Source organism: Lipotes vexillifer, unplaced genomic scaffold (assembly GCF_000442215.2).
Source record: "Lipotes vexillifer unplaced genomic scaffold, Lipotes_vexillifer_v1.1 scaffold629, whole genome shotgun sequence".
Taxonomy (NCBI): domain Eukaryota; kingdom Metazoa; phylum Chordata; class Mammalia; order Artiodactyla; family Lipotidae; genus Lipotes; species Lipotes vexillifer.
Window position 1 is genome coordinate 1,064,111 of NW_006774188.1, and position 21,487 is coordinate 1,085,597.

At 33.2% G+C, this 21,487-nt stretch overlaps 1 protein-coding gene across 3 annotated transcripts in view; it reads right to left on the bottom strand.

The window, feature by feature from the left end:
• Positions 1-21,487, bottom strand: part of GPHN (gephyrin) — a 618,338-nt gene that overhangs the window by 307,240 nt on the left and 289,611 nt on the right. For all 3 annotated transcript variants that reach the window (XM_007449022.1, XM_007449020.1, XM_007449021.1), the window contains one exon: positions 4,401-4,495. In XM_007449022.1, coding sequence (XP_007449084.1) covers positions 4,401-4,495 — 95 coding nt within the window. The remainder of the gene's footprint in view (positions 1-4,400; positions 4,496-21,487) is intronic.

A 21,487-nucleotide genomic window follows, 5' to 3' on the forward strand; every position in this document is an offset into this window, starting at 1 on the left:
GAGGAGAGAGTTGGAGAAGGCGGATTCCTTAATTCTGCGAATGAACTGACACAAGTTCCAGGCTCACTCCTGAGCTAAGCACATGTAACAAACTCAAAGAATTATAAGAAAGGCTTTTAAAAACATAAGTAAAATATACTCCATTGCCCACATCTCAGGCTAACTCCTGAATGGTTCACGTGCTGGGCAGACCCAGACAGTACAGCAAAGGCTGAATCACCATCCACATAAGGTGAGACAGAATTTTCAATCTGAATCCAATCAGCTTGATTCCTGAAACAAATTAACTAACTAACCAACTAACTAACTATAACTCTCTCCAGAGGATTTTAACGGAGTCCAGAGTCTTAAAAGATAATACTCAAAATGTCCAGGGTATAATCCAAAATTACTCAACATAGAAAAGAATCAGGAAAATCTGAGCACTTCTCACAGAAAAAATCAACAGATGTTAACTCCAAGGTGATTCAGATACTGGAATTGTTAGAAAAATAATATTAAGCAGCTATTATAACCATTCTCCTTTTGAAATAAATGCAAAGATAAAAATTCTTAGCAAAGAAATAGAACCATAAAAAAGCAGCTGAATAGAAATTTTAGAACTGAAAAAATACTGTATCTGTAATTTAAAAATGCACTGGAGGGACTTCCCTGGTGGTCCAGTGGTAAAGAATCTGCCTTCCAATGCAGGGGATGCGGGTTTGATCCCTGGTCGGGGAATTAAGATCCCACATGCCGCGGGGCAACTAAGCCCATGTGCCACAACTACTGAGCTCGCGCGCCTCAGTAAGAGAGCCGGCGTGCCGCAAACTACAGAGCCCATGTGCTCTGGAGCCCACGCCACAACTAAAGAAGAGAAAACCCACACGCCACAACTAGAGAGAAGCCTGTGAGCCACAATGAAGAACCCATGTGTAGCAATGAAAGATCCCGTATGCCTCAGTGAAGATCTGGCATGCTGCAACTAAGACCCAACCGAGTCAAATAAATAAATAAGTAAACAAATATTTAAAAAAATTCATGAGATAGGCTCAAAGGCAAAATAAAGATGAAAGAGGAAAAATGTCAGTGAACTTGAAGACAGATTAATAAAAACAATCTGAAGAATAGAGTAAAAATGAATTAAAAAAGTAAACATAGAAACCTGTGATATGTTATCAAAAGATGTATAATCCATATCACAAAAGTACCAGAAGAAAATGAGAAAGAGATTGGTGCAGAAAAAGAAAAGTCTGAAAAATACCTAAAGATTTCCCAAATTTGGTTAAAGACATAAGTTTACAGATTCAAGAAGCCCTTTTAACCCAAAAGGATAAACTCAAAGAAAACCATACCCAGATACATAATAATCAAATTGTTGAAATCAAAAATAAAGAAAAAATATCTTCAAAGCATCCAGAGAAAAAAATCATACATATAAGGGAATATCAATTCAAAAGACTGTGGATTTCTCCACAGGAACCATGGAGCCAGAAGAGAATAGAATAACATTTTTTTAAATGCTGAAAGGAAAGAATTGTCAATCCATAATTCTATATCTAGTGAAAATATCCTTCAGGAATAAAGGTAAGATAAAGACATTTCCAGATGAAGGAAAGCATTAAAAGGTTCTGCCAGCAGACTTGCTCTAAGAACTAGAATTCTGAACAAATAACAACACAACAGTGATCAACACTTAAACTTACTATGAATCAACTGTTCTGGGCAGTTAAACAGACTAGTTTACTTAATGCAAGAAGGCTGGTACTACTAACATCCTCATTATAGAGATGAGAAAAAAACGATGTTATGTAGCTAGTAACAGAGCAAGAAGAGAACCCAAGCAGTCTGAGTTCAGAGATGACACTCTTAACCTTTACTTGATGCAATCTTCCAACTTACTTGTACAAAAAAAACTGGAAAACTGGAAGATATTAAGTTAACCAAGCAGATGAAAACCATTTAAACATTTAGTAATTTAAAAAATTATTTTTATTTAATGCTGCTCTCTAGAGATAAAAATAGGAAGGCAAGGCACCAACTTGATGTATTACTTAACCTTGAAAAAAAAATTCTATTACAGCTAGGATGAAACACTGAGTTATCAATAGGAACCATAACAAGAAACATTTTTTTGAGTACCTACTATGTGTCAGAAATGGTTTTGGGGCTGAGGATATAAAATGAATAAGATAAAGCTGCTGTTTTTAATACAAATTTGGATTTTATACAAATTAGGTAAAACAGACAAAAATGTAAATAATTACAATATAGCACGTGTTATAATATAAGCATGTACAAAGCCCCAAGTACATACAAGGTAAAAATGCTAAACAAAGGAAGCATCAATCTAATCATGGCTGTTTAACATTTTTTTTTAAACAATTTGAAAAGCACCAAAAAATAAACATTAAGGGAAATAGTCCACAATTCCCTTTTCCATAGCTCATGCCAACTACTATCTCTGTTTCAAATTTGTAAATAAACTCTCAGTTCAATAGGTAATGAACATAAAGAAAAGCCAGAAGAATCTGGTTGTGTATACCATGTGTATATAGAATCTGCTTGTGTATTCTATGCTGTGTACGCTTTAGTTTTCAAAGCCTTCAGCCTAAAGATGATGGACTTATTCCAAAATACTTAAAATCAGCTCTTGCTAACTTATTTCCCATTCACTCAGCAGTCCACTGCTCAGTAATTATGTGGATTCAGAAGGTAGAGGAGAAATTAATCCAGAAAAATCTTTCAGTAAGGCGAAAGTGTTATTTCTATATTAGATCAATTTAAAGAGTTACCTTAGCAGTTGTAAGGAACAAGTTCTCCAGATAAACTGGGGATCCTGAACGTAAGGACCATTTCTTACTTTTCTTTCCATACTTACATCCCTAATGGTTAATGCAAGGCCTGGCAAATAGAGTATTATTATGTCTGTTGAGTTAGATTTTTATTATAAAATAATTAACAAGAGGTAACGTTTAATTCTTTCTTGACTATATTCCTTGAATGCCAAGAAAGAGTTCTTTTATGTTCAACGACTACTACTTAATTCCATAGAGAAAAGAGACCAAATGTGACCTTTGATCTCCTACAGTCAGGTAATATAAGTAAGGGTTAAAAAAAGAATAGCATAGGGCTTCCCTGGTGCCGCAGTGGTTGAGAGTCTGCCTGCCGATACAGGGGACACGGGTTCGTGCCCCGGTCTGGGAAGATACCACATGCTGCGGAGTGGCTGGGCCTGTGAGCCATGGCCACTGAGCCTGCGCGTCCGGAGCCTGTGCTCCGCAACGGGAGAGGCCACAACAGTGAGAGGCCCGCGTACCGCGCAAAAAAAAAAAAAAAAAAAAAAAAATAGAGCAGCATAAAAGAATCAATGTGAGTTCATTAAAGACCAGCATGGACTTTTAAATTAAAAATCTCTATCAAGCTACTTTAGTTCTTTTTTGGCTCTTATTAAAATGAAATGTTATAATATAGTATTTGTAACAGGAAAGAAAATACAGTTAACTAATGACCCATTCACATTTCCCTGTAGCTGTGCTTCAAGTGGCTGACATTTATGGCATACAAACTTAGTCTAAGTAACAGAAAGAGCATTGTAACTCATATTCTATGCATTCAATAGATATATTTACTTTTATATTCATATTGCACACAGGATCAATAAATGGCTATAAATAATGACTGTGAAACCCTGCAATTATAAAGTTGCTGTGTATTTTCTAGATTGCTCTGAAATCAACTGTATTAATCAATGGTCATTAAATCAACAGATTCTCACTAAGTTGATATTTCTGTCTTTAACGTAAGTGATGTATGTTGTTCTCATTAAAGGGGATTTTAATCTAAGAATTGCTAAAATAATAACAAATAAATAACTAAACCATCAAATTGAGGATGGATGTCACCATCTAGGTCAACAAAGGCATAGTTTTAAATACACTAATTTAATATACTAGTAATATATTATTGATTGAGCTTCTTTTCATGACCACACATCAACATGCCTATTCACAAACTGACTTGTAAAAACTTATTAAAAAAGACTCTACTTCTTAGTTTTACTAAATTAGAATTTAATGACAACTAAGGGAAATTAATTGATGATTATAATCACACAAAAAAGGAATATTTTACATCTTAATAAACTGGACTCTTCTTGGGGTTATAATTGATAACTTTTAGCAGTAATACAATATTTTCTAAAACTTTCAACACAATATGCAAAAACAAACAAACAAAGAAGAACTTGAAAGAAACTGTGGCCAATACTTAACTAGACAGGATACTGAGACTCATAACTCTGGGAAATAAGGGGGGCAAAATTAAGTGGTATGACTGGAGTTTCTTAGGTTTATCAGTCTATTGTAGTGATTAGTGGTATGGAATTAATTTTCTTTGCAACATGTTGGTGACTTTCTTACCTAGAGAGCATGCCCAGAGGTGTAACATTAAGTGATCCCATCAGCATTGCCAGGGCCATCCCTGGTGCTTCCCGTTCTATTACTTCTTTTGTGGCCTGTAATTAAAGATTAAATAGCAGACTGAGTGAAATTAACCAAAAATAAGGAAGGCAGAGTAGTAAAATTAACTTAATTATAAATCATGCTATCTATAAACCATACTTAGTAGTTCTCCAAATATTTTTTTTAAGGCATCAAGACTCAATTCTTTGGGACCACTGAATAAAAGCTGAGGACCAGAACATCAAGGGAGCTTTTACATTAGCAGACCTTTCTTATCCCTTACAATTCAGAAGTATTTAATAGAAATTTCATCTTGCCTAATAACCTGTATTTTAAAATTAAGCCTCAGATTGCTATAAGAGCTCAACAGATTTTCACAGAATAAAAAATCTGGGTAGATTTCTTTATCTATTACTCTTGAAATAATTAGTCCGTAAAAACCCAAGATCACCTTGTATCTCTCCTAGCTCTATGATTTTATGATATAATAAATGGAACTCAAGAAATCATCGAGTCAACTTTCCCCATAAATTGGGTAGAAGAAAAACTCTAGATTTACCATTTCCATATCTTCGATATAAATGAACTGTTTTTAAAAAAGAATTAATGAAGTGATAGCCTTTAACTATATAACAGAAGTTTTAAGATAGGGCATTCTTAAGACAAGTGTGGTTAAACCTCGAATAAGGTACTGAAGGAGGCAAGAAAATTTCATTTTCTAAAGGTCAATGAAAATAGGCATATATTTATCATAATGTGATGGTGAAGATATGTTTTAGGCTACAGTTGGGAGTGAAACTCATGATTTAATCCATTTCTAATCCTCTTTCTACACATGTCGCAGGTTACAATAACTGGGAGCAACACAGGAAGAAAGCTTGCAAAATAAAGTATTACAGTAAATAAGAAGCAAGGCAAACAAAATAAAAAGTTATGGAAAAATATAGTGAAAGATTGATAGTTCAATATTTCATTAGAAGTCAAGTGATCATCCTAAGTAAAATCACTGTTCTAGGCAAAATTTAGGTTGGTAAATATCTCATCTAGCCTAATAACCTAAACTATAAAATGAAGTCTCAGATTGTCATAATAGCTCAATAGATTTTCATAGAGTAAGAAATCTGGGCAGAGCAGTTAAAATGCACCAAGTATGTGTTACATGCCAATTGATATTATAAATAAACTTTTAAGATGCATATAAATTAGTTAATCCCTTATAATTATATAGAATAAAGGATTACTGGAATTGATGTAATCTACTGGTTCACTGAATCCCAGCATAATGCAATATTTAACAATGTCAGAAATTTTAAAGGAAAATTAACACTACCATAATGCTTTTCAATAAAACCTGCTTTAAAAATAAGGGGCCAGCAGGAAGGAGAAAAGGACATACTTAAATTTCTAAGTTTGGGAGTTAACTACTTTCATTAAAATATCAATATATAGCTGAAAATTGTTGAGCTAGTGTTATATATAATCTATCCCATGTTTTCCAAATTTAATAAATCTGATATGATTTTGAGGTCTCCTGAGAAGAAACACTATTTCCATGTTAAAATTGTTTCACTGAAGTTTACAACTTCTTCTTAGGGACCTTAAAATCTTAGAGCCCTAAAAATCAACAAAGGGTTGTTACTGAGAACAATCTTAAAACAGCTCTTTGTATAGGGTTAATATTTATTTCATTATCTGTTTGAAAAAGTCACCTAAGCAATGCGTGACATTTAATGAATTTGAGGGTCCATATAAAGATGATATACTCCAAAGTATAGTAGCACACGTTATTTAAGGACAAAGGAAGAAAATATCAACAGAGAAGTGACAGAGGAAGTCTTTCACTTACATACTTCAAAGCACAGCATTTATCCATCCATACAACAAATACTTATTAAGCACCTACTATGTACTAGGTGGTATTCTATGCAATGATGTTGCAGTAGTAAAACTTGTAAGAGTGTGTAAACTCACTGTTATCTAGTACATGAAAAACTCAATTGACAAATTACATATGAGAATTACCTAAAAGAAATGTAATTCATTCATTTTTCGAGATCCTCTAAAATATACCATCGGATTTAGCCAGACCACAGTGGTCTACCTGAAAAGGCTCATCCACTTTTAAAAGAATTGTTTTACTGGACTTTGCTTTTATGGTATGCAGGTGGATACAATTAAATGGTTCAGTGAAACTCATATTTATTTTTAGCGAGTATTTGAGACCATTGCTCACCACACTGTACTGAGGTCCTCTTTAGGAGGACCTGTAGGAGAAATTTCCTCTCATGTATTACAACTAGGAATGGGGTACACTTCTGTGATACCAGTTTGTCTTTAAAATTATGATGACTGTGAATCAAGTTACCGTTGAGAAGAGAGACACATTTATGAATATTTTTTTAGTAGGCTTACTGAATACAACCCAATTTCATCTTATTTTTCCTTGCCCTATTTTTCCATATTTATCTTATTAAAAGTTCTGTTGTATTTTATGTATTTGGCTAAACCATCTTAAATACTTTTTAGGGTAGTAGTAAATATATGGATAATAGATGGATGAATGAATGTATGTATTCTTACACAGGGGTCTTCATCTTTTTCTAAACATAATTTAGGGAGGACAGTTAATTCTTTCTGAAGACTTTCTAGACAATGTTGGCCTATAGACATAAATCTTGTACAGCATAGAACATAAGAGGAAAATATATATTGTGGTGATGCCACAACAAGGCCTTGGTGTTGACAGGGGTGAGTGAGGAGGGAGACCCTCTCCAGAACTAGACACAAAGCAACGCTTTTGCTACATATTCCTAAATAATGCACAAATATAGTCTTTCTTACATCTATATCAAATATATCTTTTCCATAAAACATCAGAACCATTCTATTTACTTTTTATTTTTTCTTCTGTTTGGTGTAGCAAAAAGATCATCATCTGTGAAGTCAGACAATACCACCATACAATTAAGGTCTGGAGAGTAAGGACTGGATCTGTTGAAGCACCTACCATAGCATCCAACATACAGAACGTGCACTCAATAAATATTTGTTGAATAAAGGAGTGAATAAATGAACCAATATAGGCTTGAAACCCGGTTTTGTCACTTAGTTGCTCTGTGAATTAGAACAAAATATTTAATCTCTCTGAGCTTCAGTGTATTTATGAATAAAATGGAGCTAATAATAAAGCATACCTACATTTTATGAGAATTAAATGATGTAAGTAAATCACCTAGCATAGAGTAGGTATTCAATACATGTCAATTTTCTCTATGCCTCTGCTTTCCAATTGTTACATCCTTGCAGTTTTGATTATACCAGTTAAAGAAGAGAAATAATAAAAAAAATCCAGAAACCAAACCTAGAAACAGTGGTTGAGAACCAAAGATGAGGGGAAAGAGAACAGAGAGCAAGAACCTAAATGTAAGAACATTGACAAGTTGGGGGCAGGAAGAATACTGAAATAATGGTATCTAAAGGGAAGAAACAGCCAAACGAGATGGAAATTGGAAGATGGACAGGAGGGCAAGAGCTGGGTGAAAACATCTGTAAACTGTAAATTGAGAGGCTCAACTAGAAGGGAAAGAAATGAGAAAAAACTATATGTCGAACTTACTAGAAAATCCAAACAGAAGAGTGGTTTTAACAAATGTAGCTTTATTCCTTCAGTCATATACATTAGGATGACAAGCACAGATAAATGAAGGTTATCAGTACTTGTTAACAAGTAGGTAACAAGCAATCATTATCAATGGACTATTCATAATCAATGGCAAAAAAAGATGCCATTAAAAGTTTGAAATCCTTTTTTCTTAATTAGTTTCATTCCGTTTCCCACATTTTTTAAATAAATTATTAATTTGATTACCAAATTCTGTTTTTCCTTGAGCAAAATTTATATTCTTACTTCAGATATAACCGTTCGTGGACTAGTAGATTCCAAAATAATGAGGTTTAATTGGATTTAGCTATACTCTTTAAATAAGACATTTTATTTTTAACTTCTAAATACTTTCTAAACTTTGAAGGTTGCAATCTCCTACGCAAAATCACTTATTGTGATTTTTTCTTTTACCCTTGACACTTTGAAGATAACATGAAAGTCAGAAAGATGCTTCAAAGACTACTCAAGTTGCAAAAAAGGGTGTCATAAACAATGATTCTATAGTCCAGGGAACTTGTCAATGAAGTTCAAGTCCATTTTTAACCTTCATAGGAAAAATTACCTTAAAAAACATTATTGCTAAAAGTCAGTGATATTTAAGTATGCACAGGACACACAACAGTTAAATGTAAATGTGCAGAAATTTCTTGTATGCATGGTGGTGGTGAAAAATCACTTAGTATAGTGCTTTTACTTATGTTTATAGACACAGTTTTATTAACAGGTATAATATATGCATTAATATTTACATGCTTGTTACTTGACCATGTAGATTTAATACAATTTCCTCCTAACTACTACTACAGTGCCCTCTGCTGATTAAATAATCTTAAATAACAAAGACTATCTTTGAAACAGTATCTAATGGGCACTAATAACCTTGTTAAGCTATCAAGGTGGGATATGATTACAGCAGTGGTTCTCAAACTTTAGTGTGCATCAGGATCTTCTAGAAACCTTGTTAAATGCTGATTGCTGGACATACCCAGAGATTTTGATCCAGAATGTCTGGCTAGGGTCTCAAATTTTGCATATTTAACAAGTTTCCAGGTTATGCTTGTGATGCTGGTCAGAGGACTACACTTTGAAAAACAGACTGCAGATAGAAGGAATGAGGTAGATTCATGATAATGTACACAACTTGTTCTAATATTCATAATCACCTTATATTCAACTTTGTAAAACAGACTGAAATAAATGTGAGGATTCTTCATCGGAGCAAAATATAGACCGAGTGAGGAGATAAATTAGGTAAAAATAGGCAGTTTAATGCCAGCCAATCAAACTTTCCTGACTCTATCCACTAACGTCAGCCAAATGCATTTTCTTGACTCAAACACATAAATTTTATTTTACACTTTAATAAAAGGTTATAATAAACAAACAATTCAGATCTTGTCTCTATATGTATCCTATGGTACAGAGAAGCTATCTTTAATGTATTCTTTTCTCAGGACTATACATGATGAATAAAATTTACATAGATGACTAACTCATAGGGATGTTCAAGGAACACCAGCTATAAATTTACTCTTTTCTCTCCTCATTTAAGAAGCAGAGCAGAGCGGAAGTAAGAGTCGCAGTATTATAAGGGCAGTCTTTAATTTATTCCACTTGATTAAAAACATTCATATACAGATTTTGTTAATTTTATATTACTAATTACAAACACCTTTCAACTAATCATGTCATTGTATCATAACAGTGTGACTAAGTGGTTAAAGACTACTGCTACAAAGAAGAAGCTGCAACTAAGTAATGAAAACAGTTATTCCAGTTTAATTTGAGAGTTATGAATGCACTGGTAATGTATTTCTCTTCCTTGGAGCTTTAGCCTTCTTAAATATTTACATCTTTTTCCACTCTTGGAAGAAGCAGAAAGCTTTTCAAAATGGAGATACTCCATTTTGTTTTTCAGTTAAAGTGGTACAATATTTAAGTAAGATCTGGTTATAATGAAAGATCAAAGGAGACAGTATAATTATAGAGAAAGAAACAAAAAATAAAAATTTAAGTACTCCAGGCAATTTCATCGTCCATTCCATTCAACGAACATGTACTCTGCAGTGAGCATGAGGTGCTGAGTGAAGAGTCTACTGTTTCCATTGTTCATGTCAACCCTTATTAAAGAACCAAGTTGAGTATATGTATAGCAATGAGTACTCCAAAGTTTTATAATTTCTTTACCCAGTGAGTACTTTTTCATATTATTTTCCTCATTTATCTAAATATTGATAGTCAAATTATCAAACAAAAAATCAGGGAACTCAAATGAGTGAATTATTTTTTATAAGAGATTTTCACAAGAATAGCACTTATCTTTATAGTCTACTTATAAATTGTATTATTTTATATCTCACTCCAGGAAAAGGGAGAAAATAGTGGTATTTCTATGGATTATTAGCATTTTTATATATGCATTACACTTTTATTCATTTTTGGCACTATGTGAAAAATAATCAAGTTCTCCTTTATTGTAGGTTGTTGGTTACATGTCCTTTAATCTATAGAGAAGAAAATGTTATTCATTCATGTTCTTCAAAAGTTGATATATAGATATGGAAAAATATCCTGTTTCTCAAATCTGAAGAAAGATGAAGTAGAAAGATGATCCAATTTGAAATGGTACTGAAAGGCTGTTGTCTGGTCAGTTAACTGGTGAATGTATAACCCAGCTTCTTTACTCCAGCTACTTGGGAATTTTGTTCTTTTAATGTAGTTAGTGGTGTATAATATAAGTAGAAACATAAGAGCTACCTAAAAAAATCTATACATTGGATTTCCACTCTATTGATGGTCACACATAATTACTTGGTTTACTAAAAGCAGTGTAAGTTTTTAATGTTCATATAACAACATAATTTAAGCCATTCTTAAACATCTTAATTGAGAATAAAGGAAATAAGCTCCTACTTTAGACTTATAAATACTATTTGCAAATGACTCACTGCCAATTGATTTTAGAAAATCTAAAACTTTGCTCTTTTGCCTTAAGATACAATAATTCTCACTGGTGGCCTCTTTAGGAAGTAACCACATTAGAAACACGTAATTATCACATCTGAAGTTCTCTTGCGACAAAACTAGATTCTCACTAAAACAGACACATGTGAAAAAGTGACAGGAAGAAATAGGTGAGGTAAAGGAAACAGAGTGAGTGGAAGAACTGCTAAGAAAAGAGAAAAACCAAAACCAGCTCATTCCTATTTTAAATATTATTATAAGGTGTTGCATTTTGTCTTCTCATACCACCCTCAGTTTTAAAATTACAGGCCAACTGGGAAAGATGGAAATGAGTACAGTACTTCCTAAAAGCAAAGAAATCCAATATTGCTGTTGTCTTGCGATAAGCTTAACTTAGTAGAAGTTTCAATAGTAAAGATGAGAGAAAAATCCATACACATTAAGTATTTGGAGGCTATGACATGCTGTAGCTTGAAATAAATAACTTGTTCTCTTACGGTTTTGCTCATCTAAAGATGGATTTTAAAGCTACTAACCCCTCACTTTATGATCAGGCTTTTTATTCATCATCTATAACCTAATAGTCCTTCATTATTCACATATTAAATAAATATAAGCTTTTGTTCTTATGCCTCCAGAAATTTATCCATCTCTCAGTTTTCCATTTGTAAAGAGGAGTAATAATATTTGTTATCCATCTTATAAAACTAAATTGTTAACACTATAAAGCAATTTTAGTTAACTAAAAGGATGTCATAATATTTATAATGCTAGTATGATAACATTATATATATATAACATAGATTTATAATACTGTGAAAAAGCTCTTATTTCTCTTATTGCACTGGAGAGCTAAACATGAATACTATTATTTAGCAACATAATTTAATAATAGGAGAAATATTCACATCAGAATGTTTTATTTATGGTGCCTTTCTTACAAAACATCTATAGATATTCTCTGTTTAAACACAACATATTCCTATATTACCTAATACAGAGGAGACATATTTTATTATCTTTTTGTAAGTGAAGAAATAGACACACTAATAAATTCTAAGAATAATGCAAAGCCACACAGTAAATCAATAAAACTTAGGCCTGTAGACTCCAATTCTGAAATTAATCCATTAAATCTATTATATGTTTTCAGTTTACAAGGTATTACACCCTATTCAGACATAGGAAGGATCTTTGTATTTTGCTTAAATGCGACAGAACATAAAAATGCTCAGTATCATTCCTAACACGTAGCAAGTGCTTAACAAATGTTGAATACTATGATTTGTACTAAAACAAAAGTCTAAAGTCACTCATGTCATACAAGTTGCTGTAATGGACTACAGTCAAAGCAATTGTGAAAACTGAATAGTTCTACCAGAAGCAGTACAGAATAGAAGTTATGGGCACGTTTGTTTTTGAATGTGTGTGAATTACCAGATGTCTGAAGATTGCAATATGCTAGCAATAATCTTGAAAACTTAATGAAGATTTATCAAGAAACAGCAGTTTTGGAGATACCAGTGACCAGGAATATAGCCTTGGACATTACCATAAAACCTCCAAAGTAAACTGGGAAAAGAAAATGAGAAGATTTTAAATATATTTTGAAGAAAAAGAACTAACAGCACCTCCTGCATTTATGCTTTCACCTAAGTCCAATAGAAAACAGCTATGTAATTACATACGTAAGCAAAGATGAAAAAATATAAGCACGTATCCATAACTACTTATGGTAAATAAATTGTTCAAATTGGTAAGCCAAATAAGTTTATATAATTTTTAAAATTTCCATAACAACCATACATTACAAATTAAGGCTGTGAAAACAACATCAGCCTGACAAGTCAGAATGGACTTGGACCCAGGATGTTGTAAAATAGGGGAACGCAAAGAGGCAACGTTTGACTCAAGTTAATGCTCTGCTGCTCATGCTAAACAGAGGGGTCTTATCATAATCACTTAATATCAACAATATTATACTTTATAGTAGAAAAATCTACTTTGCAAGAGTCTCTCAAAAAAAAGAATGGAAAATAAAAAATAACTCAGTGAGTTACAACCTGGAAGACATATAAAAGGAAGAACACATTATTTATTAAATAAAATTGATATAAGTCAGATGAAAAAAAATCTTTACCTTTATTATAATGGAAGAAAAATCTCTTAACAAGGACTTAAACATAATGAGAAGCCCAATTTTTTTTTTTGGTTTTTTTTTTTGGTTTGTTTCTTTTGTGTTACGTGGGCCTCTCACTGTTGTGGCCTCTCCCGTTGCGGAGCGCAGGCTCAGCGGCCATGGCTCACAGGCCCAGCCGCTCCACGGCATGTGGGATCCTCCCAGACTGGGGCACGAACCCGTGTCCCCTGCATCGGCAGGCGGACTCTCAACCACTGCACCACCAGGGAAGCCCAAGAAGCCCAATTTTTAAAAACTATTCTAAAGAGTTGCAGCTATCCTTCGCCAATGAAAAAGGCAAAACTGTAGGAATGCAAAAAAGATTAAAAAAAAAACTTCTTTAAAAGTTAAATAACAGCTCTTATATACACTTCTAATTTGAAAGATAAAAGAAATATTTTATTCTATGAGATTCTTCCATGGAATCATAACCTACATATTTGTGTGTGTGTGTGTGTATACCCTTGTGTATACACACACAAATATATTTTTTTGGTATGGAACTTAGAGCTGATATCTTAGAATCAGGATCTATAATTTAAGCTCTGAAGATCACAAACTCTTTTCAGAACATCCAGACTATGATGCTTAGAATAAGGTAGTTCACTATCCAAATAAAGCCTATGTTGCCTTCAAGTCTGAGATTTAGAAGTCAGAATAGAGTCCATCCTTGAACAAAACAATTACACTTCATAAAACTGAGGATAATGTATATGTGTGTGTACACACAAGTACATGTCTTAGAATTGGAGTTGAGTTCTTTAGGTTAGGGCTATAAGCAACTGAATAGTTGACTTTATTAGGGCAGCTGGTGGGAATGGGGAAGAAGAAATTGGTTCTATCTACCACCACTAAACAAATCCCATCACCTAGTCAGAATGAGTAGAAATGACCATTTCTACTAACACGCAAACAACATACACAAGAATATACACACACACTCCTGAGGCTGCTCATTTACAACACTGCCTCTTTCAATGCTACCTTGATGTTTATTTTAGTCCAGTTATATGCTTTACCCTTAACTGTACCCCTAATTGTACCCCTAAGTGTAGCTCAGCATATGGTAGGCCCAAACCAAATTCATAAGAATCAACAAACAAAGGATATAAAAAATTCAGGTTTATAAAACAAACCTGCAAGATTTGGTAACCAGATAGGTAATTATGAAAAGAGTTAACTCAGATCTTCTCTTCACATAATAAAAATTAAGTATCCAAGAGTAGAAGGTGCCCAAAGTAGGAACATTAACTGGGGCAGATGGAAGTTGACATTTTGCTCAATCAATACTGTAATAGGAAGGGCAGACATCTATACCTAACCAAGTTTGTCTCTAGAGAAAGGAAAGAAAACAAAGAAATAGGTGGGGATGTGGAGAGTGGCAACATTAGATTCTGTCGTGTCCTGGTTTCCCAGAGGAGTCTTTGTTTTTTCCTTCTTTTTCTTTTTTGAACACAAGTTTCCCAGAAGTTATCAGACTTTTTAGAATTTTCTGTGAATAATTTTCAGATATCACCACTTCTGCAAATTCTCTATTTTTTAAAAGCTTTTTATGTTACAACATGATGGGTGCACTTAAGGAATATTCTCTTTAATCTTTCTGACCTGTCTCTGATCTCCAGGAGCAATGACAAGAAAACATCAAAGAGAAACAGCAGTTGTTTAAACGTGGAAGAAATCATTAAAAAAGAATGAAATTATAGTATTAATTTCCAGCATCTCAAAATAAATGTGGCCTAAATCAATCAGGGAAAATGTAGATTTACTCTTAAAATTATTTATGAAAATGGAGGGTAGGTCTGAGTTGCTCTTGTGTCATTGGCAGAGGTAGGTTAGGAAGCTAAATAAATAGTAATTAATAGAAATCCAAAACGTTAAAGACTATTTAAAGCAGTAAAGACTATTTAAAGCAAGGGACACACTCTTGGGCATATTTAAAGCAATAAAGACTAGTTAAAGCAAGGGACACACTGCTGGGCATGTATCCAGAAAAGACAAAAACTCTAATTTGAAGAGATACATGCACCCCAATGATCATGGCAGCACTATTTACAATAGCCAAGACATGGAAGCAACCTAAATGTCCATCTACAGAGGAATGGATAAAGATGTGGTATGTGTGTATGTAATGAAATATTAATCTGCCATAAAAAACAATGAAACATGATAGACCTAGAGATTATCACACTAAGTAAATCAGATAAATACAAATATCAGATGATATCACACACATTGGAATCTAAAAAAAATGATACAAATGAACTTATTTACAAAACAGAAATAGACTCACAGACATATTGATAGAAAACAAACTTATGGTTACCAAAGGAGAAAGGGGGAGGAATAAATTAGGAATCTGGGATTAACAGATACACACTACTATATATAAAATAAATAAACAACAAGGACCTATTGTATGGCACAGGGAGCTATATTCAGTATCTTGTAATAACCTATAAAGGAAAGAAATTTGAAAAAGAATAGATATATATATCTGTAAGTATAAATGAATCACTTTGCTGTACACCCGAAACAGTGTAAATCAACTATACTTCAATAAAAAATACAAAAAAAGTAACACAAGGGACAAATGATATGATATGACACAATCATTATCATAATTGAAAAGTAACCTCAAAATTACTTAGATGCTACTTCATAGAAATATGAGACACTACATTGTTTTCAATCTAATATGATATATTCTGGGCATAAATCTTTACAGATAAAGGGAAACTGCTTTTGGTTAACTATGGATAACTCTGACATGAGTCTTAAAAATCAGTGAGTTTTCAATGCTGGCATATTAAGATCATTCTATGGATTGCTCTCAAGATTTTTCAATGTTTACCAATTAAATGAAACAGTAAAATTATTATAAGTGAGAAACAAAATTACAATGTGGGAGAAGCATAGCTTTTAATATATTATTTTTACTATTTAAAATATACTATTTTTATTACCTGATGGAAGAGTTTTATTTATTTTTTAGGGATGTCAAATAAAATACAGGATACCCATTTAAATTTGAATTTCATATAAATAGTGAATAATTTTTAGCTTAAGTGCTCCCTAAATATTGAATGGGCATATGTATGCTAAAAATATACCCATTTACCTGAAATTCAGGTTTAACTGGGAGTCCCGTATTTCTTTCCTTCCTCTCTTCCTTTCTTTTTTCCTCCCTCTCCCTGCCTCCTTCCCTTCCTTCATTTCTTCCTTCCTTCTTCCCTCCCTCCCTCCCTTCCTGTTTTACTAAAGTACAGTTGATGTACAATATTATATAAGTTACAGGTGTATAATACAGCAATTCACAATTTTTAAAAGTTATACTCCATTTATGGTTATATAAAAAGTTGGTTATATTCCCTGTATGGTACAATACGTCCTTGTAGCTTATTTTATACATAATAGTTTGTACCTCTTAGTCCCCTACTCCTATTTTGCCCCTTCCTCCTCCGCCCTCCCCATTGGTAACCACTAGTTTGTTCTCTATATCGCTGAGTCTGCTTCTTTTTTGTTATATTCACTAGTGTGCTGTATTTTTTACATTCCCCATATAAGTAATAACATGATGGAAGATTTTTAAGAATTGTTCCTCAAAACATCAAAGTGAGAAGGCAGGTAGCAGTAGAAAAATAGAAAGTATTAAATATTATATTAGGAAAATAATACAATATTTAGATATTTAATTCAGTTTTGAAATATAACTGTTTCATTTTAATACTAGTAAAGAAAGTCAAACATGATTACTAAGTTTGAAGCATCTAAGATATCTTCATTCAGGAAAACATTTTGTAACTTTTAATACAAACCACAAATGTAATAGGTACATGGTATCCTATGTAATAGGTACATGGTATCCTATGATAATATTGTTGTCCTGACCTAATGAATATGGTCTAACTGCTCTCTATCCAAAATTTTAGAACAAGTTTTTGTAGTATATTGTGAACCTCAAAATAAACACTTCACACATGTATGTCACAAAATGAAACCCTGTACAAAATAATTTCTAATATAACTTCTTTAATACTTTTAAGATATTATTCTATTATCTATTTTATTCCAATGCTGTTTAAAAGCCTGCTGTCATTCCTATATAAGTGATCTGTCCTTTCTCTCTGACTACTTTTAAAATCTTCTCAGTTATTTTGGTTCTAAAGTTTTACTTTTATGTGTTTAGGCATCAATTTATTTTATTTATCCTTCTTGAGATACACTATTCCTTCAGCATCAGTGGATTCATGTTTTTCCATCAGTTTTGTAAAATTTACAGCCATCATCTCTTTAATCATTGCCTTTCCTCCATTCTCTTCTTTTGGGGCTTTGATATAATAATGTATCTTGGACCTTCTCATTTCATTCTCCATAACCTATGTCTCTCTTTTTTCCATTACATCATCACTCTATGTAATTGTTTCCATATGAGGTAATTTCCTCAGATACATAATTCAGTATGCTAATTCTCTCTTTTACTGGTCCAATCTGCTGTTTTCTCTGTTCTTATACTTGAAGTTTTTAACATGTTTTCTTATTGCTAAGAGTCCCATTTTCTCCCCATTTGCTCATTCATAAATGATAGTCTCTTGTTATGTTTTCACCTTTTAAGTATTGGGTTGGCCAAAAAGTTCCTTCGGCTTTAAAGTAAAACTAAAAAGACACATTTTCATTTTCACCAAGAACTTTATTGAACAATGTACTCACTGTTTTGTTCCACTACCTTCTGCCACGTTTCAGGCAACTTCACAATTCCATATTCCTCAAACTTTTTATCTTTTTTGAGCAAAGAACTTTTCCAGGCACCTCTTACAGTCTTCCAGGGAATTGAAATTTTTTTCATTAACAGAATTTTGTAAAGACCGAAATAAATGGAAATCTGAAGGTGCAATGTCTGGTGAATATGGCAGATGAATCAGAACTTCCCAGCCAAGCTGTAACAGTTTTTGCCTGGTCATCAAAGAACATGTGGTCTTGCATTATCCTGACGGAAGATTATGTGTTTTCTGTTGACTAATTCTGGAAGCTTTTCATCGAGTGTTACTTTCAGTTGGTCTAACTGGGAGCAGTACTTGTTGGAATTAATCATTTGGTTTTTCCGGAAGGAGCTCATAATACAGGACTCCCTTCCAATCCCACCATACACACAACATCACCTTCTTTGGATGAAGATTGGTCTTTGGTGTGGCTGGTAGTGGTTCAGTTCGCTTGCCCCATGATCTCTTCTGTTCCACATTATTGTGCAGTATTCACCTTTCATCGCCCATCACAATTTGTTTTCAAAACAGAATGTTTTTGTTACGTTTAAGCAGAGAATCGCATGTGGAAATACGGTCAAGAAGGTTTTTTTTTTTCCCTTAACTTATGTGGTACCCAAACATCAAAGCGATTAACACAACCAAGCTGGTGGAAGTGATTTTCAGCGCTTGATCTGGATATTTTGAGTATGTTGGCTATCTCCCAAGTGGGGTATAATGATTGTTTTCAATTAATGTCTCGATTTGATTGCTATCAACTTCAACTGGTCTACCCAACCGTGGAGCATCATCCAGTGAGAAATCTCCAGCAGTAAACTTTGCAAACCACTTTGGACACCTTCACTCAGTCACAGCATCTTCTCCATACACTGCACAGATCTTTTTTTTGCGTTTCAGTTGCGTTTTTACCTTTCTTGAAATAATAAAACATAATATGCCAAAAACGTTGTTTTTCTTCCATCTTCAATATTAAAATGGCTACACAAAAATTTACCAATTTTGATTTTTTTTAATTTTATGCACGTTGATATGACAGCTGTCACAATACAATCTAACAAAATTGTTTCGAATGAACTTAAAGACGACTAAGCACTACTAGAGCCATCTTATGGAAAAAATCGAACTAAGCTTTTGGCCAACCCAATATATCTTTGTTCTTCTGGATATTTCATCATACACTTGGATTGTCAGGGACAGTTTGATATACTTCTGTTGTGTCTGCATCCTTTGTGGTTTAGTATTTGTCCGAAACAAAATTTTCTAAATATGGATAATAAATGATAATGCTCACCTAATTCTTCTCTGTATTTTGTGTTTGAGAGTTCTAGCAGTCATCTTTTCAGTCCATCTATTGATTAATGGTTTTGCTGTCTTACTTGTGCTTGGTGAGTTTTGGTAGTACATTCATTACTTGATTTTAATCTGTTGGGAGTATGGCTGACCGAAAGTGGGGAAAACTTCCTGCAGAGAAAATTTATTTCTGCTTCTACCTTTAATCAGAGGACACCACTGACCAGTTCCACTTCAGCCTCCCATAAGTGTCGCATAGTCTCAGGGATCCCAGGCTGAGCTTTACACATTGCTGCTTGTCTAAGGTTAAGTGTCTTACCAGCAGAGCTGCGATGGTCATCTGTCCTCAGAGCATCTCCTTCTCCCTCTCCCAAGTCCTGGTTTCCTACATTTCTGGCTCTTGCTCCCTGCTCCTTGGTCTCATGGTATTTTGGGGGAAAGAGAGAATGTAAAGACTGACAGTATATGTCCTTTAACAGGGTATGCCTCATAGGGTATGTCCTTTTACTGGGTCAAATTTTTCTACAGATGGAAGGTTTTTCAAAGTTCCAAATCAACAATTATTCCAGGCCATATACTATTTGTAAACTGCTTTATTGTCCTATAAAATGAATGTCTTTTATATCATCATTACATTGAGGTTTTTGATGCACTGCACACTGCCCTACAAGAAGATGCTAACAATTTATATGCCAAACAACAATGCTCTTTTCATCTAAACCCTGCCAATTCCAGGCAATCTCAGTTTTAAATAGTTATTTAACTGATGTGTACAAAGAAACAGAATATTTTAAAAATTTACATTTCTTACCAGTTATGAGTACATATCTAAAAGCAACATGTTTCTTTCCCCTTGCAAATGGCCTATATATATCCTTTGCCTGCTATTCTACTCATTGCCATGTTATTCCTATTTAATATTTAGAAAACTTAATATATTGAAAATATTAAACCTTTGGCAGTTAAATCTATTGCAAATATTAAGTTGACATTTGTTACAATTTTTGTTGCTTAGTTGCTTAGTAAAATTTGTTACCTAGTTGACATTTCCATTAAGAGGTTTTAAATGCTTATACAGGGGTTCTATCATTATTTTTATGATATTTTCTGGGTTTCATGTCTCACCCAGAAAGGTTTCTTTTACCTAGAGATGAGAAAAATAACATCTTAATTTTTAAATCATAAGTTTGCAGTTTTTAATGTTTAAATATTTAATGTCTGTAGTTTAATTCTGTGTTGCATGATCAGTCTTCTCCACCAAAATGGATAGCCAATTTTCTCAACACCTTTTATTGAATGACCGACCCTTCTTTCCTCCAATGTCTTGATGTATCATATATATATAATACTAAATTCCAATTTTATACATAGGTATGTTAATGAAATATCATTTGGTTGCATTTCTTTCTGAGTTTATTTTCCTGTCATTGCTGTGCCTTATATTTTATTGTTTTACTTGAAAAAAATCACTAGTTATTTTCATACCTTTGCTATTTTAAAATGAAATTTAGAATCAACTTTGTTGATTTAGAATCAATTTCTCCTCCAAAATTCCAGTGGGAATTATATCACATGTATTAATCAAGTTAAGGTAAATTGATAAGTTACACAAAAAATATTTTCATAAAAATATTTGCATCTAAGAATATCCCATGACTTCCTAATCATTCAAGCTATATTTTACGTCCTTTAATAAAGTTTTCTTTTTTCAGGTCTGTCTGTCAAATGGCTTAAGTTTATTCTTAGGTATTATGAAGTTTCCTTTTTTCTGCTATTGCAAATGAAATCTTTCCAAAATTTTTTCTAGTGGGTTGTTTCTAATTTAAGTAATATTAGCATATAGATGTTTATAAAATAAAATACTCATATTCCGCTGCCATACTGAACTCTTCTTGCTTATAATACCTTTTCAGCTGATTCTTTTGGGTCTTCTAGGTGAATAATCACATCCATAAATAAAGGGCTTACAGCTTTAAAAAAAATTCATGTTAGAGTTCTTCATTTTAAAAACATTAATAAGCAGTGTGCTCTGTTATCAAAAGCTAATTGCACTCATTCTCTAGGTCACAAAGAGACAACCGACTTTACTATCTCAGCAGTCAATGCATCTTTGAAGTGATGCTATTAGGGGTGACTACAGGGAACTTTCTGACTCACTGCCTTTATTCTCTTTAGGGATGCATACACAAAC